The sequence below is a fragment of the Piliocolobus tephrosceles genome, chromosome 1, assembly GCF_002776525.5.
Source record: "Piliocolobus tephrosceles isolate RC106 chromosome 1, ASM277652v3, whole genome shotgun sequence".
NCBI classification, from domain to species: domain Eukaryota; kingdom Metazoa; phylum Chordata; class Mammalia; order Primates; family Cercopithecidae; genus Piliocolobus; species Piliocolobus tephrosceles.
The window spans coordinates 194,348,979-194,375,212 of NC_045434.1; the positions used below are offsets into that span (position 1 = coordinate 194,348,979).

Genomic DNA, 26,234 nt, shown 5'->3' on the forward strand with positions numbered 1-26,234 from the left:
TTTTTTGAACTTCATCTTTTCAGGTTATTTTGTTGCTGGCCACTTGCAAGGCACTACTGAGGCTTCAGTAAGTACTGAGATTCAGCAACATTATAATCATTATAATTCAAAGTTTAGAGTTTCTTTTTTTTTTTCTTTTTAAAAAGAGATGGGGTTAAAACGCTGCCCAGGCATGTCTGGAACTCCTGGGCTCAAGCAGTCGTCTTGCCTCAGACTGCCAAGTAGCTGAACTACAGGCACACACCACCACACCTGGCTGTGTTCAGTTTCATGGGCAGGTCGAATCATCTAGTGTTTTGTCTGTACGGACAAGGTCAATGCGACTTCTCCAAGCTTTTATCACTCAATGGCCCTACAGGCCCCTGTGAGATAGATAGGGTCTTAGAACAAATAACTCATTACAATCCTCGGCAAATACTCTACTGAACTGGTGAACTGAAAATGTTTTGCTAATGGCCCAAATGTCACCTTAAAAACACAACTAGTTTGTATAGTAATTTAGTTATACTAGGCCCTCAAGTCTAATTTGAAACAAAAACATACTTGGCAAAGCAAAATATAACTTATATAAATATAAGAAATAATTCTGATTTTCTGCTAATAACAGACTTGGTTTAGGAGTCAAAAAACCTGGACACAAGTCTTACTGCCAAGGTGCTGAGTGACTGTATAAATCACATGATTTCTAATTCCAGTTCTCTCAATCTACAAAATTAGAACATGGATGCCTAGCTCATATTAGGTGTCCTCTAAACTATTTTAAACATGCAAAATGCTGTTTTAACTGATGGTACTTTCAATTGTATTTTTTTTTTTTGAGACAGAGTCTCATTTTGTCACCCAGACTGGAGCGCAGTGGCACAGTCTTAGCTCACTGCAACCTACACCTCCCAGGTTCAACTGATTTTCCTGCCTCAGCCTCCTGAATAGCTAGGACTACAGGTGCGTGCCACCACACCTGGCTAATTTTTGTATTTTTAGTAGAGATGGGGTTTTACTATTTTGGCCAGGCTGGTCTTGAACTCCTGACCTCAGGTGATCTGCCCACCTTGGCCTCCCAAAGTGCTGGGATTACAGGCTTGAGCCACTGCGCCTGGCCCAATTGTATCTTTTGAAGCAATGACTCCTTCGGATCTCCAGGCTCCTCCTGATCTTTATGCTTTAGATTGGGATTTATCCTTCAAGACGCTTTCTCTGAACACTTCTAATTAGACTGGGAGGGGTACTTTGTCTGTGTCACACCTATCCCCCCAACTCGTGTTGTTTCATAGCACTTATCACACTGTGCGTTTCTGTGGGCTCCTGGATGCAGGGACCCCTCTAATCCATTTCAGCAGTCCATTAGTGTCTTTCCGTCTATCTCTTCCAGATAGAAGAAGGCATCAAACACAGTTCACTGCTGACAATTTATTATAATCTGTTGGTAGCACACAGACAAATATTAATTAAACCAGAACCATGTCTACACAGAAGTGGGCAGTGACATGTGCCATTCTATGGGGAACTGTGTGCACTTAATCATCATGCTTTAGCGTTTTGATCTTCTGTTTATGCCGCTCAATTTCTTTCTGCAGACGCTCAATCTCCTTCTTATGATGAACAATTTCTTCTTCATGGTGTTTTTTCAAAGCTGCCAGTTGTTCTCTACTCTGTGTTCTACAAGGACACAGTGGTTCAGGATTTAATTTCAATCCTTCACCCCAAAGGGATCTCTAAGCATAACCCGTAATGTCTAAGCAAGGAATAGGAGTCCCAGTTCCATGGGAGTCTGGCTGGTCATCCTCTTCTACTCCTCAACTAGTGAAAGAATACCTCATCTTAAAGTGAGGTGTAGCCATCTTAAGAAGACCAAAATGATTTCACTGGTGCTAGTGGCTTAAATTCCATCATTAAGATCTTATTGCTTTCAGATTCCTCTTTAAAATAGAAAACTCCAGAGAGATGTGACACAAGTCCCTAATACCTTATGAGGGGAACAACCCAGAGAACTTGACTCCCCTTTAGGGGGGAAAAAAAAAGGAACAAAATGGGGACAAAGGGGTGTGGTTAAAAGGCAAATATCCATTTCCTATTTCAATCTGTCTAGAGCTTTCTTTGCCTATAGAAATAAATGGCCCACTGTAAGGCCAATAAAAGGTCTCCTGCATGGGCAGTATTTGGCAGTTCAATTTAGGTACCAAGAAGGGACTGGATTACAATGTTGGTTTGGCCACATTTAGGCCTCAGTTTTCCTTAACTACAAGATGAAAGGGATCAATTAGATAGCCTCTAACAGCTGTACCTTGGCTCTCTATACAGTATGGCAGGTGTCATGGTGATAATTCTCAACAGAAGGCAGAAGTGAAAGGCCAAAGGACAAGCAAAAGCAAGATTAATTCCTCACTTCTCTCCAGAGTGGACAGAAGTCAGTTAAAGATAACTCAGGGCTGGCAAAGGGAGGCCCAGCCCACTCCATACTCCTAAGCAGGAGAGGGAAATCTACAGATCTAGGCTGGGCTGAGTAGGGCAAAAGCCTTTAGGAGATGGTGTAGTCTAACCCTAAGTAGCTCCCATGATCCTCACTCTTGCGGAGTCGGGGGTCTAGAAACATCTGAGAAGCCTGAATGCATGCAGGCTTGCAAAGCTAAGGCGTGCTGGGGAGGAAGGAGAGCGTAGAGGGGGTGACAGGTGGGTGAGGGCCGAGGGAGTCAGGCTGGGAGACAAATGTTAAGACGGTCGGATCTAGATACTGTGCGAAGAATCTGGGGGCGTTTCGCACGACCAGAGGAGAACTCCACGCGGGAGATGGTAATGATAAAGGAGGAGTTGAGCCGTGGGACGTTTTGGAGACCCGCCGGTAGAAATGGTTTGGGGGGCTGAAACTGTTGTGCAGGGAACTGGGAGTGCCCTATAAGTGGCAACTTGGGACATCAAGGGTTAGGGTATACCAGATTGGGGCCCGGGAGCTCTGTTGGGGGATGGGGCGCCCAAGGCACCAAGGAACAGGTGGGGCGACTGCCAGTTTAAGGATTGGAAGGCCCTGGGAGATCTAGGGCTGGACTTGGGACCCGGTGAGCCTCACCGGAAATATCGTTCCTCTTCAGCCTGCTCTCTCTTTCCGAAGGCCCCACCGGCTTCCCGGATGGCGCCCGCGCCCCGGTCGACATTCTCGGACTGCAGAGACAGGGACATGGATAAAAGTAGGGAAGCGAAGATGGGATCCGCCCTTGGGGCTGGAGCAGCGGACACTGCCGCAGCGTACCTGATCCGAGCCGAAGCCTCGGGCTTGGATGGTCCTCACGCCCCACACGCCAAGCCACGTCCGCGCCACCAACGCCGTTACTGCCATTGCTGCTGAAGCTGCACCTCTGGCGTCTCTGCCGCAGCAAGCTGTACCTCGTTACGCGCTAATGGCGCGGGGACTGCCAAGCACCCAATCTGGTCGACGGAGTGGCGGATGAACACAGGAGTAGCGAATCACGGGAGAGCGGAGGCGGGCTTCCCGGAGCTCACAGCGAATCCCGAGCAAGAGACGGATTTATTCTTAGCCAACTAGCAAGGGCTCAGGGCCAAAGGACTGGAAAGAGGAATGATGGAGGAGTTTGGAGAGCTGGTTGAGGAGAGTGCTAGAAGCCGAAATTTCGGCTCTTGGACCCATCAGAATGAGTCGTGACATTCACCTCCAACCCACGATTTCAACCCTTAAGTCGTTAATATTCAAAGCCCAAAGGAAGTTTTTCCCTTCCCTGGCCTGCTAGCATCAATAAAATGGGGGAATTTGGGGTTTGGGAGCTGTGTCCAGGATGCTGATATCCGGGATACCGACGTCCAATGTGCCGCGGCTTAGATATACATAAATCGCGTTCATTTGTTATGAGAAGTATCAGTGTTCTGGCCGGGCGCGGTGGTTCACGCCTGTAATCCCAATACTTTGGAAGGCCGAGGTGGGTGGATCACCTGAGGTCCGGAGTTCGAGACCAGCCTGGCCAACATGGGGAAACCCCGTCTCTACTTTAAAAAACAAGTATCAGCCGGGTGTGGTGGCATGCGCCTGTAATCGCGGCTACTCAGGAGGCTGAGACAGGAGAATCGGCCTGAACTCGGGAGGCGGAGGTTGCAGTGAGCCAAGATCCCGCCACCACTGCACTCCAGCCTGGGCCACAGAGTGAGACTCGTCTCAAAAAAACCCAAAAAACAAAAAACTGGGCCGGGTGCGTTGGCTTATGCCTGTAATCCCAGCACTTTGGGAGGCCGAGGTGGGTGGATCACAAGGTCAGGAGTTCGAGACCAGCCTGGCCAATATGGTGAAACCCTGTCTCTACTAAAAAATACAAACATTAGCCAGGCGTGGTGACACGTGCCTGTAGTCCCAGCTACTTGGGAGGCTGAGGCAGGAGAATCGCTGCAACCCGGGAGGCAGAGCTTGTAGTGAGCCGAGATCGTGCCACCACACTCCAGCCTGGGCAATAGAGTGAGACTCTGTCTCAAAAACAAAACAAAACAAAAACCCCAAACAAAGAAAACCAAAAAAACTGAATTTCCAGCCATGACAGTAAGGGAGGTTAGAAACACATCTTGTTATGTCCCCTCCCTTTGGGTGTTTAAGCACACCAACTGACCAGCATTAATGTTCAAATAAAGAGCATAAGTTTAAAAATGCACTCTTTGTGCAAATAAAGTACCAAATTATAAACAGGACTTAAGGCTATGTCACATGACAGTTAAGTCACACACCTTTAGAGGTCACTCCAACCCAATGTATTGGCTAACAGACTTCCTTGTCTTAAACATCTTAAACATTTCTTCCTGCTGACTCCAATTTTTTTCTTTTCTTCTTCTTCTTTTTTTTGTTTTGAGACAGAGTCTTGCTCTGTCGCCGGTCTGGAGTGCAGTGGCACAATCTCCGCTCACTGCAACCTAGACCTCCCGGGTTAGTGATTCTCCTGCCTCAGCCTCCCAAGTAGCTGGGACTACAGGCCCACGGCACCATGCCCGGCTAATTTTTGTATTTTTATTAGAGACGGGGTTTCACCATGTTGGCCAGGATGGTTTCAATCTCTTGACTTTGTGATCTGTCCACCTTGGCCTCCCAAAGTGCTGGGATTACAGGCACTGCGCCCCGCCCGCTGACTCCAAATTTTTAGACTAAACTTTACTCCTTTAACCAATTGCAAATTAAAGAATCTCTGAATCCACCTATAACCTCTGATCCCGTGCTTCAAGGTATCCTGCCTTTTTGGGCCAAACCAATGTATACCTTTCATGTATTTGTTTATGTCTTTGTCCGTAACTCCTATCTCCCTGAAACATATGAAACCAAACTGTGGGCTGGGCTCAGTGGCTCATGCCTGTTATCCCAGTATTTTGGGAGGCCAAGGCAGGAGGATCACTTGACGCCAGGAGTTTGAGACCACCCTGGGTGATGTAGTGAGACATCATCTCTAGCCCCTTTTCCCCCCAAAATTAGCCTGGCTTGGTGGTACATGCTTTGTAATCCTAGCTACTTGGGAGGATATCTTGGGCCTAGGAGTTCAAGATGATAATAAGCTATGATGGCACCACTGCACTCCAGCCTGCCGGGTAACAGAGCAAGATTCTGTCTCAAAACAAAAACAACCCTCAAGAAAAACCAAATTATAGGTGGGACGCGGTGGCTCATGTCTGTAATCCCAGCACTTTGGGAGGGCAAGGTGGGCAGATCCCGAGGTCAAGAGATTGAGACCATCCTGGCCAACATGGTATAACTCCATCTCTACTAAAAATACAAAAATTAGCTGTGTGTGGTGGCATGTGCAGGAGAAGCTCTTGAACCTGGGACGCGGAGGTTGCAGCGAGCTGAGATAGTGCCACTGCACTCCAGCCTGGTGACAAAGCGAGACTGTCTCAAAAAAAAAAAAAGAAAGAAAACCCAAATTATAACTTGACCACCTCAGGCACAATTTCCTAGGACCTCTTAAGACTGTGTTTCCCCAAGCTATGGTTACTCATATTGGCTCAGAATAAACCTTTTAAAAATATTTTAGTTTGTTTTTTTTTGTTGTTGTTAACAACATATTGTTGAATGGGCTTAATAACTGCACTTTCGGCAATGTGGTGCAACGCAGTAGAAAAGAGCAGGCTGGCCACGGTGGCTCACACTTGTAATCCCAGCACTTTGGGAGGCCGAGGCGGGCAGATCATCTGAGGTTGGGAGTTCGAGACCAGCCTGACCAACATGGAGAAACCCCACCTCTACTAAAACAAAATACAAAAAATTAGCCGGGCATGGTGGCACATGTCTGTAATCTCAGCTACTCGGGAGGCTGAGGCAGGAGAATCGCTTGAACCTGGGAGGCAGGGATTGCAGTGAGCCAAGATCACGCCATTGCACTCCAGCCTGATCAACAAGAGAGAAACTGTCACAAAAATAAATAAATAATAAATAAATACAAATAAAAAATAAATTAGCTGGGAGCAGTGGCATATGCCTGTAATCCCAGCTACTGGGTAGGCTGAGGCAGGAGAATGCTTGAACCTGGGAGGCTGAGGTTGCAGTGAGCCAAGATCAAGCCATTGCACTCCAGCCTGGGCAACAAGAGGGAAACTGTCTCAAAAAAAAAAAAAAAAAAAAAAGGATAAGTAGGATTCTGTCTAGGGAAAGCTTAACCTTGACCTCCCTTCATCCATCTAATGAATGTGAACAAGACAATAGTAGTTTTTACTTTCATGAAGTTTATAGCTCTTCTCTAAGTCATTTTCTCTTCTCTGTTTCTTCTTTTTTAGATGAGAGAATTGGGCCAGATTATCTACCTGATTGATGATTATAAAAATACCTTCTTTGGGGCTGGGTGTGGTGGCTCATACCTGTAATCCCAGCACTTTGGGAGGCCGAGGCGGTAGGATCACGAGGTCAGGAGTTTGAGCCAGCCTGAGTAACCCCATCTCTACTAAAAATACAAAAATTAGCTGGGTGTGATGACACGTGCCTGTAATCTCAGCTACTCAGGAGGTTGAGGCAGGAGAACCACTTGAACCTGGGAGGCGGAGGCTGCAGTGAGCCAAGATCATGCCACTGCACTCCAGCCTGGGCAACAGAGCAAGACTCTGTCTCAAAAAAACAAAACAAAACAAACCTTCTTTGTTTTGTATGAAATAGTAAAACTGGCTTTATTGATCATATTTTAGTTAAGAAAATAGCAGCCCTGCCTGGTATTTTGTTTAATTCCATTTACGTGAAATATCTGGAATAGGTAAATCCATATAGATAAAACACAGATTACTTGTTTTCAGGGACTGGGGAGAGGGGGCAAATAGGGAGTAACTGCTTAATAGGTACTAGGTCTCCTTGGCCAGGCGCGGTGGCTCACGCCTGTAATCCCAGCACTTTGGGAGGCCAAGGCGAGTGGATTACCACGTCAGGAGATCGTAGACCATCCTGACCAACATGGTGAAAATCCGTCTCTACTAAAAATATAAAAATTAGCCGGGCATGGTGGTGTGTGTCTGTAATCCCAGCCACTTGTGAAGCTAAGGCAGGAGAATCACTGGAACCCGGAGGCGGAGGTTGCAGTGAGCCAAGATCGCGCCACTGCACTCCAGCCTGGGTGACAGAGTGAGACTCCGTCTCAAAACAAAACAAAACAAAAAACAAACAAAAACAAAACAAAACAAAACAAAACCTTGGTACTAAGTCTCCTTTTGAGGTGATGAAACTATTTTGGAACCAGATAGACATGGTGGTTGCAGAACATTGTGAATATTCTAAAGACCACTGAGCGCAGTGGCTCATGCCTGTAATTCCTGTTCATCCGGAGGCCTGGGCAACATGGCAAGACCCGGTCTCTACAAAAGTACATAAAATTAGCCAGGCATGGTGGTGCGTGCCTGCAGTCCCAGCTACTTAAGGCTGAAGTGAGAGAATCGCTTGAGCTTGGGAGGTCGAGGCTGCAGTAAGCTGTGATTGCACCACTCGACTCCAACCTGGACCACAGAGATCCTGTCTCAAAAATAAATAAATAAATAAATAAATAAACAAACAAACTTACTGAATTATTCACTTTTTCTTTTATTATTTTTTACCTAACAACAATAAATTAAACAAATAATTTACTTTAAAGTGGTTAATTATATGTTATGTGTAATTCATTTAAATGTTAAAAAGCCCACCTAGGTTTAAAGTGCGTGGCTGGGCTGCGAGCCCTTTAAGAACCTCTCAGATGGGAGGCGGGGCTAGAGGGGCGGACCCGTAAGAATCACGTGGGGCGACGCCTGCGCAGACGGGTCACGTGGTGGCTGGGCCGGGGAAATGGCGGCTTCAGGAGAGAGCGGGACGTCGGGCAGCGGAGGCAGCACCGAGGAAGCCTTCATGACCTTCTACAGTGAGGTGAACACAGAGTGAGGAGGAGTAGTGGCACCGGGGCGACCTCTCCCAGATCTGCTTTCCCAGTGGACAAAGGCAGTGGCCGCCTGGCCTGGACCGTTGGGCGATTCCTTCAGTCCAGTCTTCGGGGTGGCGGGGGTCTGGGGGTGTGTAAGCGTCTCCCACTGATAGCTGCTGGGAGATCCCCCGGGCAACGAAAGAGGGGATGGTGTTCGACCTATCGAGGGAGGTGGCGAGTGCGTCCAACGTAGTGCGGGCGCGCGGGCAGAGTGCCCCAAGTCCGCGGAGTCGGGGGCTGGCAGAGGCTGGGCCCTTCCTGGGAGTGACTTAGCCTTCTTGTCCCCCAAGACGTTTCTTAGTCCTCTGTAATGAGTTGTTTTAGTGGTTGTTTCTGCCATTCACTAACGCCAGGCACTGTGTATCATGCCAGTTAGGCATTATATTACCCCCCCTTTATAGATGACGAACCTGAGGTTTAGGGAGGTGAAATAGTTTGGGGCCTTACAGTAGGTTACAGCTTGCTTGGTGGTATGTTAGGACAGCACTGGGCTTGTTCTGAGCCTCCTTTACTATCGCATCTCCAGCGCCTAGTATTTAGTGGATGCTCAGTAAATATTTGTTGAGTGAATGAATGAATAAATGAAATAAAAGCATGCCTTTTGGAGTCAGAATCTCAGATTAAATTCTTGCAAGGGGCTGGGCACAGTGGCTCACATCTGTAATTCCTGCACTTTGGGAGACCCAGGCGGGAGGAACCCTGGAGCTTGAGGCTGCAGTGAGCTATGATCGGACCACTGCACTCCATCCTTGGCGACAGAGGGAGACCCTCTCTGAGTTAGAATCTCACATTAAATTATTGCAAGGGGCTGGGCACAGTGGCTCACATCTGTAATCCCAGCACTTTGGAAGGCCCAGGCGGGAGGAACCCAAAAGCTCGAGGCTGCAGTGAGCTATGATCGGACCACTGCACTCCATCCTTGGCGACAGAGTGAGACCCTGTCTCTTTAAAAAGAAGAAAAAAAAAGGGTAGAAAAAAAAAATTCTTGGCGGGCGCGGTGGCTCACGCCTGTAATCCCAGCACTTTGGGAGGCCGAGACGGGCGGATCACGAGGTCAGGAGATTGAGACCTCGGTGAAACCCTGTCTCTACTGAAAATACAAAAAATTAGCCCGGTGTGGTGGCGGATGCCTGTAGTCCCAGCTACTTGGGAGGCTGAGGCAGGAGACTGGCGTGAACCCGGGAGGCGGAGCTTGCAGTGAGCCGAGATAGTGCCACTGCACTCCAACCTGGGCGACAGAGCGAGACTCCATCTAAAATAATAAAATAAAAATTCTTGGAAGACAGTTAACCTGACTGGACTGGGATTGAATTCTTCTTCTTCTTCTTCTTTTTTTTTTTTGACACGGAGTTTTGCTCTTGTCGCCCAGGCCTGGAGTGCCGTGGCATGATCTTGGCCCACTGCAACCTCCGCCTCTCGGGTTCAAGCGATTCTCCCGCCTCAGCCTCCCAAGTATCTGGGATTACAGGTACCTGCCACCACGCCTGGCTAATTTTTGTATTTTTGGTAGAGACGGGGGTTTCACCATGTTGCCCAGACTTGCCTCAAACTCTTTATTTATTTATTTTGAGACAGAGTTTCACTCTTGCCCAAGCTGGAGTGCACAACCTCTGCCTCCTGGGCTCAAGTGATTCTCCCACATCAGTAGCTGGGACTACAAGCTCGTGCCACCATGCCTGGCTGATGTTTGTATTTCTTTGTAGTAACAGGATCTTTCTGTGTTGCCCAGGCTGGCCTTAAACTCCCGGGCTCAAGCAATCCTCCCGCCTTGGCCTCCCAAAGTGTTGGGATTACAGGCGTGAGCCACTGTGCTTGACAAGAGAATTAATTTTAAAATAAACATTTTCATGAGTACTAAAGTTATTGTATAAGAAAGCGTTTCATAAAAAAAAAAAAAGCGGAAGCATCTTTCTCAGGGTTCAACAAGGCAGAAGATGGGATCTCTAGGTTGGCATGGGTTTGAGATGTGGAGTTGCCCCCCAGCAGGCTGTGAGCTATTCAGGGTTAAGGACCGTATCACATTCATCTTTTATTTCTTGCGTTTGTAACAGTGCTTGTTACATAGTAGTTTCTCCAAAGTACTAAATTTAGGTTTAGACACCTGGCAGGCGCTACCTGTAGTCTCAGCTGCTCTGACGGCTGAGGTGGGAGGATTGGAGGATCACTTGAGCCCAGGAGGTGGAGGTTGCAGTGAGCCATGATCTGTCTTCTGTCACTGCAGTACACCCTGGGTGACAGAGCAAGACCTCTTCTCAAAAAAAACAAAAGCAAACAAAAAACCAAATAGCAATCTTTGTTTGAATTGGATGGGAAAAAATATCTAAGGAAGGATGCTTCGGTCATTTTTTTTTATCCAAAATGTGTTTATTGAGATGGTTTCCCACTCATCTTGATTCAGAGTGCTTTTAGTGCTGCTTCCTCCTAAAGAAACATCCTTCTGTAAGCCTTGCTTTTCCTCCTGTAGGCTGGCAGAGGACAGTGGAACAGCCAACACACAAAACTACCGTTTGTGCGTGGCTGAAGACCATGGTGATTTTATAGCATCCTGGGCATTTCACATCCATGAAGCAGGAATTGGGGCTCTGCACCAGGCGTTTCTTCTTGTGTTTCCTCTTCTCCTCTTCTGGGGAGGGATGAAGGAGATCCTTTGCGAGAGGCATGGTCTTGTGTGGGTAGGTCGTCACCGCTGGAAAAAAGGCTTCAGTCATTTTTTAAAAAAATAGAGACAGGGTCTTGCCATGTTGCTCAGGTTGGTCTTGAATTCCTGCGCTCAAGTGATCCTCCTGCCTCAGATTCCCAAAGTGCTGGGATTACGGGCATAAGCCACCACACTGGCCTCATTCATTTAACAGATGTTTATTGAACATTTGAAATGTACTAGTGTGCTATTTAGGTGTTGGGGATATGGTAGTGAACAAGAGAGGAAAAAAAATCCTGTTTTCATAGAGTGAAGAGGGAAGATGTCTAGAAGGAATGATTTTTTATGTTAATGAAGTTCTTTCCAACCTTGTTTTGGCCATAGGAATAAAGATGACATATAGCATACCAGAGATTCATTCCAACTAGCATTCCAACTCTGACAGTGACACCAAGAATGTTTTCCTGGGACTGCCTGGTGCTTGTTCTCCCTGGCATTGTCTTCAGGTCAGGGATTTTTCTTTTTTCTTTCTTTCTTTTTTTTTAAATTAAAAATAGAGATGGGGTTTCGCTGTGTTGCCCGGGCTTGTCTCAAACTCCTGAGCTCAAGCAATCCGCCCACCTCAGCCTCCCACAATGCTGGGATTACAGGTGACAGCTACTGCGCCTGGCCAAGTCAGGGATTTTTCCTAACACTATTAGAATTAGGTGGTGGAGTTATTTGTTCCCTCCCATCAACAGTTTTAAATGCTGCTCATAGTTTATGTCTTACTGTGATTGTATTTTTCCTTTTTTTGCTCTTTAAATTTTTTTTTTCTTTTTTTTCTCCCACAGAGAAATCTCTTTTTTTTTTTGAGATGGAGTCTCATGGTGTCGCCCAGACTGCTGGAGTCCAGTGGTGTGATCTCAGCTCCCTGCAACCCCTGTCCCTGGGGTTCAAGCGATTTTCCTGCCTCAGCCTCCCGAGTATCTGGGACTACAGGCCATGCCACCACGCCCGGTTAATATTTTGTAGTTTTAGTAGAGATGGGGTTTCACCATGTTGGCCAGGATGGACTCCATCTCCTGACCTCGTGATCTGCCCACCCTGGCCTCCCAAAGTGCTGGGATTACAGACATGAGCCACTGCACCCAGCCTATTTTTTTTTTTTCTTAAAATTAAAAGCTGTAAATGAAGTATAACCACACACAAGCATATCTTCTATCATTAAAGTAGAAGTTCTTTAAAGGCTGTGACTTATTTATCTTTGAATCCTCTTGATGCCTGCTGTGGGGTCAAACTGTTGGTGTTAAAATTCTGGCTTACAAGTTGGGTAATTGGGAACAAGTCAGTTATCTTCTCTAAGCCTCAGTATTCTTATCTGTGAAATAGGTACAATAGCAGTATCTACAACATAGGGTTGTTGAGATTAATAAATACATGTAAAGTTTTTATATTAAAATTCAACAAATGGTAGTTTTAATTTCTCAAAGCGTTTATCAAAATGTCTTGCACATGGTAAACACACAAATAAATGTTTGTTGAACATATCAGTGAACGTTGTGTTAAGATAAACAATTCAGTTTGTTACTGATTTCTATTAATGAAGTTTTTAATCCTCATAATTTTAGGTGAAACAAATAGAGAAGAGAGACTCGGTTCTAACATCGAAAAATCAGATTGAAAGACTGACCCGTCCTGGTTCCTCTTATTTCAATTTGAACCCATTTGAGGTAAGCTGATTGGTGTTGCTAGGACCTCTGTAATGGAGGATATTTGCATAGCTGCAGGCATACCTACATCAGAATACATACCTAATTTATATCATAGTTAGGATTGAGAAAAATGGTGGAGTAAAGTGATGGAATCTGTATAGTACAAAATTGAGTATTCCTTATCCAAAATGCTTGGGACCAGAAGTTTTTTGGATTTTGGATTTTGTGGGGATTTTGGAATATATACATCCATTCTACTCACTTACTGGTTGAAGCATCCCGAATTAGAACATTCAGAATGTTAATGAGCATTTTCTTTGGGCATCAGTTGACTCTCAAAAAGTTTCAGATTTTGGAGCATTTTGGATATTGCGTTTTTGCATTTAGGGGTACGTAACCTGTATGTAGATTGTCTTTAAACTTGGTTGGTTTTACTGAGCAGAACTGGAGAGACAGCATGTTAAGAAAAGTGAGATGGTCACATACCTTTCATCATCTTTTAGCAACCCAAATATATAAGGATTTAATTTCAGATGTGAAGGGGTGGCTAACTCTGATAAATTTAGGATTCTTTTTTTTCTTTTTTTTTGAGATGGAGTCGTGCTCTGTCCCCCACGCTGGAGTGCAGTGGCGTGATCTTGAGTCACTGCAACTTTCTACTCCCGGGTTCAAGCAATTCTCCTGCCTCAGCCTCCCAAGTAGGTGGGATTACAGGTGCCCCTCCACTGCGCCTGGCTAATATTTGTATTTTTAGTAGAGATGGGGTTTCACCATGTTGGCCAGGCTGGTCTCGAACTCCTGACCTTGTGATCCGCCCGCCTCAGCCTCCCAAAGTGCTGGGATTACAGGCGTGAGACACCACTCCTGGCCTAGGATTCTTGATTTAAACTACTTGTTAAAACTTTTCTGTTTCATTATAATAAATACCAAAAACCCAACAACAACAAAACAAAGATCACAGGATTTTAGGTAAGTGAATATACTTTTTGATTTTCTTAATTTTATAACTTTAAACTTTTCCTGGTTATAAAAGTAAATCATATTTGTTGTAAATGTACAGAAAGCAAGAAAAATCACGTATAATCCCACCTAAGAGAAATAGCCACTCATGTTTACACTCAAACTGGTTTGCTTAAAAACAGGGAGCATCGGCCGGGCGTGGTGGCTCAAGCCTATAATCCCAGCACTTTGGGAGGCCGAGACGGGCGGATCACGAGGTCAGGAGATCGAGACCATCCTGGCTAACACGGTGAAACCCCGTCTCTACTAAAAACTACAAAAAAACTAGCCGGGCGAGGTAGCGGCGCCTGTAGTCCCAGCTACTCGGGAGGCAGAGGCAGGAGAATGGCGTGAACCCAGGAGGCAGAGCTTGCAGTGAGCTGAGATCCGGCCATAGCACTCCAGCCTGGGTGACAGAGCGAGACTCCGTCTCAAAAAAAAAAAACAAAAACAAAAACAGGGAGCATCATACACTTAGTCCTTTTTTTTTTTTTTTTAAAGAAAGAGATGGGGCTTCATTATGTTGCCCAGGCTGGCTTAGAACTCGTGGGCTTAAGTGATCTCCTTGACCTGCTCAGCCTTTGGAGTAGATGGGACTACAGGCTTATGGCACCACGCCTGGCTCAGCTTAATACGGTTTTATTTTATTTTGTTTTATTTTTTTTGAGACAGGGTCTCATTGTCACCCAGGCTGGAGTGCAGTGGTGCAATCATGGCTCACTGCACCCTTGAACTCCTGGGCTCAAATGATTTGCCCACCTTGGGCTCCCAAAGTGCTGGGATTACAGCCATTCACCACTATGTGCAGCCTCAGTGCTGTTTTAAATGCTTTTTTTTTTGAGATGAAGCCTCACTCTGTCACCTAGGCTGGAGTATAATGATGCGATCTTGGCTCACTGCAACTCCACCTCCCAGATTCAAGTGATTCTCCTGCCTCAGCCTCCCGAGTAGCTGGGATTACAGGTGCCTGCCATCATGCCTGACTAGTTTTTGTATTTTTAGTAGAGACGGGGTTTCGCCATATTGTCCAGGTTGGTCTCGAACTCCTGAGCTCAGGTGATTCACCTGTCACAGCCTCCCAAAGTGCTAGGATTATAGGTGTGAGCTGCTGCCTGGCCAAAAAAAAAAAAGAAAAATTAATTTTTCTTTTTATTTTTTGCAATTCTTGACAAAATATTAACGTCTTTAATCATAAGTGAACTCTTCAGAAATCAGTACAAAGAGACTAACATTAATGGGAAGTGAAAATAAAAGGAATAGAGGAAAATGGAATAGCACAAATGAGTTATAAGGCTATATGAAGATGACATATAGTTAATACTAATAGTTGAGAAAGCAATTTCATTATAAGTTACATTATCAATGCTTACAAATATTGATATCTGATGTTTGTACAGCTTTAGGAAATGAAGAGTTCTCAGATACTCAGGAAACTTACTCTAGTCATGAGGAGTTTACTCAAAAATGTAGATTTTTGCATAAACTTGGCCCCAGCAATTCCAAATCACAGGACTCACTCTGATGAAGTAGTTGGATACACACACATATACATACATTTTTACTACATGGTAGATGTGTAAGTAATATATCATCCCCCAAGAAACTATTTATGAACTGGTTATAAAATAATAGCCTGGGGGGTAAAAAAAAATTCTGTATAATTTATTTAATCATTTCTTTATTGTGGAATAGTTTAGCTAGTTTATTTCTTTCTAGATTTTTTTTTTTTGAGATGGAGTCTCACTCTGTTGCCAAGGCTGGAGTGCAGTGGCGCAATCTTGGCTCACTGCAACCTCCGCCTCCTGGGTTCAAGCGATTCTCCTCCCTCTGCCTCCTGAGTAGCTGGGATTACAGGCATGTGCCACCACGCCTGGCTAATTTTTGTATTTTTAGTAGAGATGGGAGTTTCACCATATTGGCCAGGCTTTTCTCAAACTCCTGACCTTGTGATCTGTCTACCTTGGCCTCCCAAAGTGCTGCAATTACAGGCGTGAGCCATCACACCTGGCTCTTTAAAAAATTTTTTTAGCAGGCAGCCCTCTGAACCAGAATAGGTTCAGAGAGACTCCCTAAACTACTTTTTAATTGTTCACATTTACAAATAATTTTGAAGCGAATATTTTTGTATCTGTTAAATAATAGAAACAACACTTATGGGGCACTTAGAAAAAACTCCCCTCACTTTTTTTTATTGTGGAAAAATATATATAACATAAAATTTGCCATTTTAGCCAGGTGTGGTGGCTCACGCCTGTAATCTCAGCACTTTGGGAGGCTGAGGTGGGAGGATCCTTTGAGGCCAGGAGTTCAAGACCAGCCTGGCCAACATGGCGGAACCCCGTCTCTACAAAAATAATACAAAAATTAGCTGGGCATGGTGGTGCATGCTTGTAATCTCAGCTACTTGGGAGGCTGAGGCCCAAGAATCACTTAAACCCAGGAGGTGGAGGTTGCAGTGAGCCGAGGTTGTGCTACTGCACTTCCAACCTGGGTGACAGAACAATACTGTCTCCAAAAAAAAAAAAATTACCATTTAAATTATTTTTAGTTTTACAATTTAGTGGCATTAAGTACATTCACAGTGTTGTGTAACCATCACCACTGTTCATATTCAGAAATTTTTCGTCACCCCAACCAGAAACTTTGTATCTGCTAAACAGTAACTCCTCATTTTCTCCCTGACCTCTGGTAACCTCTACTGTATCTACTTTGTCTATGAATTTGCCTCTTCTAGGAAACCCTTATAAGTGGAATCATATTGTATTTGTTACTTTGTGTCCGCCAATTTCACTTAGCATGATATTTTCAAGGTTCATCGATTTTCTGTTTTTTGAAGAGTAATTTTTCAAGAATTTTTTCATTTTGAAACAATCTCAGATTAACAAAGATTTCAAATATAATATGAAGACTTTTCCTTGAACTCTTTGAGAATAAATTGTTAGAATGATGGTCCATCACCCTGATATACTTTAATGTGATTTTTCTACAACTGTCCTCTTACTGAACCACAATATAAACTATCAAAATCAGTAAATGAACATTGAAACATTGTTACTTTGTAAATCATCAGACCCCATTCAAATTTTACTAATTGTCCCCAAAAAATCTTTCTCAGGGCCTCTCTGAATACATTGTTACTATATAATCATCAGACCCCATTCAGATTTTACTAGTTGTCCCAAAAAGGTATTTTTCAGAGCCTCTCTGTTGCTCAGCTCACTGCATAGCTCACTGCAACCCCGAACTCCTGGGCTCTGGGCTCAATTGATCCTCCCACCTCAGTTTTTCAAAATATTGGGATTAAAGGTGTGAGCCACTGTGTTTGGCTCTTTGGTTTGTTTGTTTGTTTGTTTTGAGACAGAGTCTAACTCTGTTGCCCAGACTGGAGCGCAGTGGCAGGATATCGGCTCACTGCAACCTCTGCCTCCCTGGTTCCAGTGATTCTCCTGACTCAGCCTCCCAAGTAGCTGGGATTACAGGCACCTGCCACCATGCCTGGCTAATTTTTTTTTTTTTTTGTATTTTTAGTAGAGACGAGGTTTTGTCCTGTTGGCCAGACTCGTCTCAAACTCCTGACCTCAAGTGATCTTCCAGCCTTGGCTTCCCAAAGCGCTGGGATTACAGGCATGAGCCACCGTGCCTGGCCTCTTCTTTTGATTTAACTTGTAAGGCCCTGTCAGGCGAGCACTGTAGACTTTTCCTGTTTGTTTTGTTCAGCACCTTGGAAGGAAAGGTGCTCATCTCACAGGACTCTGGAAGTGGCACATCATTAATAGGTCAGAGAGTTCAGGTGTGACCTAATACTGGATTCCTTTTTCAAGCAGAAGATCCTAAAGGAGACTGCTGTTATATTTTGAGTTCAGGAACTTACCTGAATGCAACAGTTAAGCATTTTTGTTTCTGTGTGATGATCAATTAGCTCCCTGAGGTTCAAGACTGTAGGTCTCTCCCTCCATACCCTCAAAGCCTGAGACACAACAGGTGTTCAGAAAAACCTTCCAAGAATCTGAACAGACCTGTGTGTTTGCAGCCGTGTTGGTAATAAGGCATTTATCATTTTTGTCAGAAATACTGATTACTTGTCTCTCCCTTATCTACTGTGAGAACAGTAATTCTTAAATTCTGTGAGGACAGTAGAGCTGTGGTTAGAATGTGTCCCTCAAATTCATGTGTTAGAAACTTAAGGCCGGGCGCGGTGGCTCAAGCCTGTAATCCCAGCACTTTGGGAGGCCGAGACGGGCGGATCATGAGGTCAGGAGATCGAGACCATCCTGGCTAACACGGTGAAACCCCGTCTCTACTAAAAATACAAAAAACTAGCTGGGCGAGGTGGCGGGCGCCTATAGTCCCAGCTACTCCGGAGGCTGAGGCAGGAGAATGGCGTGAACCCGGGAGGCGGAGCTTGCAGTGAGCTGAGATCCGGCCACTGCACTCCAGCCCAGGAGACACAGCAAGACTCCGTCTCAAAAAAAAAAAAAAAAAGAAACTTAATCCCAGTGCAACAGCTTTGTGGGGTAGGGCCTAATAAGAGGTGATTAGATCACAGGGACTCTGCCCTCACACATGGATTAATGTTCTCAGCTTGGGAGTGGATTAGTTATCTCAAGAATGGACTTGTTATATACATGAGTTTAGCCCCCTCTTGCCCTTACCTGATGACGGCCCCTCAACCTTGAACTTCCCAGCCTACAGAAGTATAAGAAATACATTTCTTTTCTTTATAAACTGCCCAGTCTATGGTATTCTGTTCTGGCAACACAAAACAGACTAAGAAAAGTAGTGAGCACAATATCTAGCTATCTTAGAAACTTTTTGTGCTCTAAAAGTTGGTACTGAATATATAAAGCTGGCTTCAAAGAGGACCGGCCACAGGTAAAAGTCCATTGTCTTCACTGTGCCACATGTGGCACCTCCAACTCTTAAAGACAAAAGAGGAGTTGGATTGGCTTTGAAGGCACTCAGTGAATATTCGTTCTCATATAACTCTTGGAAAAATAACTTTTGGAGTGTGTGTTTGTATGTGTATGTAGGTATATATACTGTCTTCTTTTTTGCCCAATCATGTGGTGAAAGTAAGCTCGAGATGTTAACACTTAATGCCTGAATACTTTAGCGTGCATCTCCTTGAAACAAGAACACTTCCACGTAACCTCAACACCACTATCACCTATTGGAAAATAACACTAAGAAAGAATAGAAAGGCTGGGCACAGTGGCTCACGCCTGTAATCCTAGCACTTTGGGAAGCTGAGGTGGGCAGATTGCCTGAGTTCAGGAGTTTGAGACCAGCCTGGCCAACATGGTAAAACCCCATCTGTACTAAAATACAAAAAATTAGCTGGGTGTGGTGGCACACGCCTGGAGTCCCAGCTACTCAGGAGGCTGAGGCAGGAGAATTGCTTGAACCCAGGAGGCGGAGGTTGCAGTGAGCCAAGATTGCTCCACTGCACTTGACAGAACAAGACTCTGTCTCCAAAAAAAAAAAAAAAAAAAGAAATCGTCCCACCTTCACAAAAAAAGCCTCTAATAAAATTAAAATTAGAGCTTAGGAAACTTAAGCCGTAGGAAAACAACATTAAGTAACTTTATCTATTATACAGTTGACATGCAGATGGGCCCAGCTGTCCCCAAAATCTCCTTTATCGCTATTTTAGGTTTTTTTCTAAAAACTCAAGAACCACGGTAACCATTTTACTATCTGTATATATCCCATAACATCATGTTGTAATGCCCAAATACAGCAAAATTTATTTTTAAAAAAGAAATCAGGGTTTATGAATTACATTTGGCGTGATTAGTTTAAGCTATAACCTTATCAGAGGCTTTCTTTGTGAGGGTGGGACAATTTCTGTTCTTTTTCATTTATTTTAGGCGCCTTCTGGGATTTGTTGGACTTTGGTTTGCCCCTAGAGATTCCTTTTCCTCAGAACTAGTGACTTTCTTACGAATATTTTTGTATGAACAGTTACCGCCCCTTGTCTGTAAATCTTATGGGACTTGGCTCTTCCTATTGAGTGACTTTCCCAATTCCTTTCTCCCTTGGGAAGGTGTGAGAGTGGGGCTCACTGACTTGAAAATTTTCATTTTCATGCGCCACCACGCCTGGCTAATTTTGTATTTTTAGTAGAGACGGGGTTTCTCCATGTTGGCCAGGCTTGTCTCAAACGCCTAGCCTCAAGTGGTCTCCCTGCCTTGGCCTCCCAAAGTACTGGGATGGCAGGCGTGAGCCACTGCACCCGGCCAGGGAGACCCCATCTCTAAAAAAATTTTAAAGTCACCGGGCATGGTTGTGTGCTCCATGCGCTTATAGTCCTAGTTGCTCAAGAGGCTGAGACCAGAGGGGCCCACTTGAGCCCCAGGGCTCGAGACTGCAGTGACCTATGATTATGCCACTGCACTCTAGCCTGGGCAACGAAGTGAGACACTGTCTCAAAAAAAAAAAAAAAAATTATTTGTTTAAAGAAGTGTTGCTTAAGGCCAGGTGTGGTGGCTCACGCCTGTAATCCTAGTACTTTGGGAGGCCGAGGTGGGCGGATCACCTGAAGTTGGGAGTTGGAGACCAGCCTGACAACATGGAGAAACCCCATCTCTACTGAAAATACAAAATTAGCCAGGCTTGGTGGCGCATACCTGTAATCCCAGCTACTCGGGAGGCTGAGGCAGAAGAATCACTTGAACGTAGGAGGTAGAGGTTACAGTGAGCCAAGATCACACCATTGCCCTCCTGCCTGGGCAACAAGAGCGAAACTCCGTCTCAAAAAAAAAAAAGAATAGAAATCATCCCATCTTCACCAAAAAAGTCTCTAATAAAGTTAGAGCTTGGGAAACTTTAGCCATAGGAAAACAACATTAAGTAACATTATCCAGTATACAGTCCACATGCAAATGGGCCCAGCTGTCCTCAAAATCTCCTTTATAGCTATTTTAGGTTTTTTTTTAAACTCTAACCACTGTAACCATTTTACTATCTGTATATATCCCATAACATCATGTTGTAATCCCCAAATACACACAGCAAAATTTATTTTTAAAAAAGAAATCAATCAGGGTTTATGAATTACATTTGGCTATAAGCTATAACCTTATCAGAGGCTTTCGTTGTGAGGGTGGGACAATTTCTGTTCTTTTTCATTTATTTTGGGCGCCTTCTGGGATTTGTTGGACTTTGGTTTGCCCCTAGAGATTCCTTTTCCTCAGAACTAGTGACTTTCCTATGAATATTTTTGTATGAACAGTTACCGCCCCTCATCTGTAAATCTTATGGGACTTGGCTCTTCCTGTTGAGTGACTTTCCCAATTCCTTTCTCCCTTGGGAAGGTGTGAGAGTGGGGCTCACTGACTTGAAAATTTTCATTTTCATGCGCCACCACGCCTGGCTAATTTTGTATTTTTAGTAGAGACGGGGTTTCTCCATGTTGGCCAGGCTTGTCTCAAACGCCTAGCCTCAAGTGGTCTCCCTGCCATGGCCTCCCAAAGTACTGGGATTACAGGTGTGAGCCACTGCACCCGGCCAGGGAGACCCCATCTCTAAAAAAATTTTAAAAAGTCACCGGGCATGGTTGTGTGCTCCATGCGCTCACAGTCCTAGTTGCTCAAGAGGCTGAGACCAGAGGGGCCCACTTGAGCCCCAGAGCTCGAGACTGCAGTGACCTATGATTATGCCACTGCACGCCAGCCTGGGCAACGACGTGAGACACTGTCTCAAAAAAAAAAAAAAATAATTATTTGTTTAAAGAAGTGTTGCTTAAGGCCAGGCGCAGTGGCTCACGCCTGTAATCCCAGTACTTTGGGAGGCCGAGGCGGGCGGATCACCTGAAGTCAGGAGTTTGAGACCAGCCTGACAACATGGAGAAACCCCATCTCTACTAAAACTACAAAATTAGCCGGGCTTGATGGTGCGTGCCTGTAATCCCAGCTACCCAGGAGGCTGAGGAAGGAGAATCGCTTGAACCTGGGAGGAGGAGGTTGCGGTGAGCCAAGATCATACCGTTGCCCTCCAGCCTGGGCAACAAGCGCGAAACTCCGTTTTAAAAACAACAACAAAAAACAATTGTCATTGCAGTGGTTTATGCTTGTAATCCCAGCACTCTGGGAGGCCGAGGTGGGCAGATCACCTGAGGTTGGGAGTTCGAGACCAGCCTGACCAACATGGAGAAACCCCATCTTTACTAAAAATACAAAAAATTAGCCAGGCGTGGTGGCGCATGCCTGTAATCCCAGCTGCTTGGGAGACTGAGGCAGGAGAATCGCTTGAACCCAGGAGGTGGAGGTTGTGGTGAGCCGAGATCAGGCCATTGCACTCCAGCCTGGGCAATAAGAGCGAGACTGTGTCTCAAAAAAAATAAAAAAGAGTTGTTCCGGCTATTGACCCTATCCTTGCTCTACGGGGTTGGAATCAGACTTTCTAGAGTGGGCCAGCCATTGTGCACAGGTTCCACAGGTGATTCTAATATTCACTCTAATTGAGAATCATTGGGCCTTGTAAATTATAAAGTGTCCGTTGGCCTAATTTTTTTCTTTTTGAGTTACTGTGGTTTCTTGACATTTGCAAAAATAAAGGGAGGGAGGAGTTAAACTTTTTTAATGAATGGAGGAGAAATGCAAAATTTTCTCATGTAGAACACGTCTCTGGGTGTAAAATAAATTATTATTTTTCTGATGAAGAGAAAATAAGCGTTATGTTAATTGAGAACCATAAGACAATATAATTGTTATTCTGTTGATTTGATCATTCATATTTCTTTAGCAATTTCTAGAACTGTGTGCCAACCTGTGTTCTGGAACATGAGGTACTATTCTAGATGCTGATTATAATGTATATAATTACTGAGCACCTCTTAAATATACATATAATTTATTTTCACCTTTTTCGTGGTTTTGATTGTGATACTTCCAGGTTCTTCAGATAGATCCTGAAGTTACAGATGAGGAAATAAAAAAGAGGTTTCGGCAGGTACAGTACTATTTCCCTGTTTGAACTTTTTGAAAATGTATGAAGGACATGATTCTTTTACCACTTGCTATTGTTGACTTGATATGTTTGGGCCAAAATTTAACTTTTTTTTTAAGGCTGTGTAACCATTTTGTAAAAAGAGCTCATAATAATATATAAAACCTTAAATTAATGACCATAGCTTACCTATGAATAGAATGAATTTTATATCCAAATAGAATCTCTGCAGCTCCTTAATTAAGAGGGATAAGTATAAAGCACAATAATAGAGCTTGCACGGAGTTATAACTACCAAACCCCCTGTCTTCTAGGAGGGAACATGTCACATGATTCATAGCACATTTTTATCTTTAAGACCCCATTAGTCTGTAATTTTATCTTTTATTTTTATTCTTATTTTTCGAGACTGAGTCTTGCTCTGTCACCCATGCTAGAGTGTAGTGGCATGATCTCGGGTCACTGCAACCTCCACCTCCTGGGTTCAAGCGATTCTCCTGCCTCAGCCTCCCAAGTAGCTGGGATTACAAGTGCGTGCCACCACACCCGGCTAATTTTTGTGTTTTTGTTAGAGACAGGGTTTCACCATGTTGGCCAGGCTGGTCTTGAACTCCTGACCTCAAGTGATCTGCCTGCCTCAGCCCCCCAGAATGCTGGGATTACAGGTGTGAGTCACTGCACCCGTCTGTAATTTTATCTTTTGCCAACTTATATGAATACTCAAGAGTTAACTGGTATAATATAAAGAGGGCTTTTTGAAAGTTCTCCAGGAAAGGAGATCTATACCTTCTGATTCTTGCCCATTCTTATATTTAATAACTGGAACTACAAAGTGTTAAACTTAAAAAAAAACCTTCCAGTTTTGACAGCTGAGTAACTCCTCCCCCAGCCTTTTTTTCTTAAAATTATTATTATTATTATTTGAGACGGTCTCACTCTGTCACCTAGGCTGGAGTGCAGTGGTGTGATCTTGGCTTACTGCAACCTCTGCCTCCTGAATTCAAGCAATCCTCTCTCCTCAGCCTCCCCACTAGCTGGGACTACAGGTGTGCATCACCATGCCCAGCTAATTTTTGTATTTTTTGTAGAGACAGAGTTTCGCCCTCTTGCCCAGGCTGGTCTCAATTCTGGGCTCAAGCGATCCGCTGGCCTTGGCCTCTCAAAGTGCCGTGATTACAGGTATGAGCCACCGCACCTGGCTGCCTTTTTTTCTATGAGTTTAATAATCATAGTCCTTATAATTTGTCTTTGCAAATTGGATTTTCTGTATATTCCATGTCTTTTAAAAAAACTTTCCTTAGCTTCTTTATATTCTTATGTACTTCATATTTTAATAGGGTCTGACCAGTGCTGAATGTAATTTTCAGCTTCTGCATGAGATACTTGTTAATATCCAATGGTGTGCTTGTTTCTTCAGTACAGTAATTTTCCCCATATTGCTGACTCATAGTCATTTTCTGATCTGCAGTTAAGCCAAGATGTTTTTTATCTTGGTCTACGTAATCATATCCCATTATATAACTTTATAGCTTTTTTTCCTTCCTAAGCTCTCTACTCTATACTTATATTTAGCTTTTTTCCTTTTTCTAAAATTTCATATTTTCTAATATAATCATTACTAATCATTCCCATATTAGTAAGCATTTAAGTTCACAGTCAAAACAACTTTTTATGTAGCTACATAAAGAACTTAATAAGAGTTAAGAACTCTTAATAAATCATTAATATGGACTGCTAGTTAAGAGTGTGCATATTGGAGCTATATAACTAGTTTAAATATTTACTGTACCACTTAACAAGCAGTGTAAACTTGAGCAAGTTACATTCAACCTTTCTGTGTCTGTTACCCTGTTTGTAAAATGTAATTATGGTGTCTATCCCATGAGTTTGTTGTAAGGATTTAAATGACGTATTACACAGAAGGCATTTAGAGTAAGTCTTGATACGTAATATATCCTCACTGTATGCTAACTATTGTCAGCGTGTGTTAGTCTGCTAATTTCTTTACTTGCATTGTTTGTTTCATTCTTGTAACAGCCCAGTTAGATATAGGTACCTAGTATTATCTCATTTACAGAGCAGGAAGCTGAGGTAGAGATAGGTTAAGTGAGTTGCTCGAGGTTTCATAGCTAGTAGGTGATTGAAGTTGGAATTAGAACCCAGCATAATGGTTCCAGTAATGCTGAACGTAGCGTTAGATTCCCATTGTTGTCATTTCCCAACATAGGTCCCTGCGTTCCAACTAGTTGGTTTCTGTCAGTGACAGTATGTCATGGTTTTTAACTGTGAGTATCTGAATTACCTATGGAAGTTCTTTTTTTTTAGCTGGTTTATTATAAAAATTTTATATAGAAAAAAGAGTGGACTAGCACAGTGGCTCATGCCTGTAATCCTGGCACTTTGGGACGTTGAGGCAGGCAGATTGCTTGAGCTCAGGAGTTCGTGACCAGCCTGGGCAATATGGTGAAACCCCGTCTCTACAAAAAACCGGAAACAACAACAAAAACCAAAAATTAGCCGGGCATGATGCTGCGTGCCTGTAGTCCTAGCTACTCGGAAGGCTGAGGTGGGAGGATCACTTGAGTCCAGGAGACTGAGGCTATAGTGAGCTGGGATAGCACCATTGCACTCCAGCCTAGATGATAGAGCAAAACTCTGTCTCAAAAAAAAAAAAAAAAAATAGAACAATGAATATTCATATATCCCCCATCTATATTGAACAGTTAATTTCATTAAAATATATGTAGTATTTATTTATTTATTTTATTTTATTTTATTTATTTATTTATTTTTTGAGACGGAGTCTCACTCTGTCCCCCAGGCTGGAGTGCAGTGGCTGGATCTCAGCTCACTGCAAGCTCCGCCTCCCGGGTTTACGCCATTCTCCTGCCTCAGCCTCCCGAGTAGCTGGGACTACAGGCACCCGCCACCTTGCCCGGCTAGTTTTTTTGTATTTTTTAGTAGAGACGGGGTTTCACCATGTTAGGCAGGATGGTCTCGATCTCCTGACCCCGTGATCCGCCCGTCTCGGCCTCCCAAAGTGCTGGGATTACAGGCTTGAGCCACCGCGCCCGGCTGTAGTATTTATTTATTTATTTATTTATTGAGACGGAGTCTGGCTCTGTCACCCAGGTTGCAGCACAGTGTTGCGATCTCGGCTCACTGCAGCCTTCACCTCCCGAGTTCAAGTGATTCTCCTGCCTCGGCCTCCTGAGTAGCTGGTATTATAGGTGTGTGCCACTGTGCCTGCCTAATTTTTGTATTTTTAGTAGAGACAGGATTTCACCGTGTTGGCCAGGCTAGTCTTGAACTCCTGACCTCAAGTGATCTGCCAGCCTCGGCCTTCCAAAGTGCTGGGATTATAGGTGGGAGCTACCACTCCTGGCTGACATTGACTATATATTTAACTATATATTTTTGGCTGGATCATTGTAAAGTAAATTGCAATAAGCCATGAGGCTTTACCCCTAAATACTTCAGCATGTACCCTTCCCAAAGAAAGGACATTGTCTTGCATAGCCACTTATCCCACCTAACAAAATAAGGGCTAATTCCCTC

At 44.1% G+C, this 26,234-nt stretch overlaps 3 protein-coding genes across 4 annotated transcripts in view; 1 reads left to right on the top strand and 2 right to left on the bottom strand.

The window, feature by feature from the left end:
• Window positions 1–1,392: 1,392 nt before the first annotated feature.
• Window positions 1,393–3,444, bottom strand: ATP5IF1 (ATP synthase inhibitory factor subunit 1). The gene is made up of 3 exons (XM_023219467.1): window positions 3,242–3,444; window positions 3,062–3,153; window positions 1,393–1,656 (listed from the first exon to the last, which is right to left on the bottom strand). The coding sequence occupies exons 1-3, from the start codon at window positions 3,326–3,328 to the stop codon at window positions 1,515–1,517; spliced, it is 321 nt and encodes a 106-aa protein (XP_023075235.1). The 5' UTR covers window positions 3,329–3,444; the 3' UTR covers window positions 1,393–1,514.
• Window positions 3,445–8,220: 4,776 nt separating this feature from the next.
• Window positions 8,221–26,234, top strand: part of DNAJC8 (DnaJ heat shock protein family (Hsp40) member C8) — a 30,468-nt gene continuing 12,454 nt past the window's right edge. The window contains exons 1-3 of one of the 2 annotated variants that reach the window (XM_023219468.2): window positions 8,221–8,341; window positions 12,645–12,746; window positions 22,623–22,679. In XM_023219468.2, the coding sequence (XP_023075236.1) occupies window positions 8,264–8,341; window positions 12,645–12,746; window positions 22,623–22,679 (237 nt within the window). In that variant the 5' untranslated portion in view covers window positions 8,221–8,263. The remainder of the gene's footprint in view (window positions 8,342–12,644; window positions 12,747–22,622; window positions 22,680–26,234) is intronic. The other variant, XM_023219469.2, reaches the window with a different exon arrangement.
• Window positions 10,802–11,089, bottom strand: LOC111547610 (40S ribosomal protein S27-like). Its single transcript, XM_023219470.3, has one exon. It carries the CDS (start codon window positions 11,054–11,056, stop codon window positions 10,802–10,804), a length of 255 nt encoding a protein of 84 aa, XP_023075238.2. The 5' UTR covers window positions 11,057–11,089.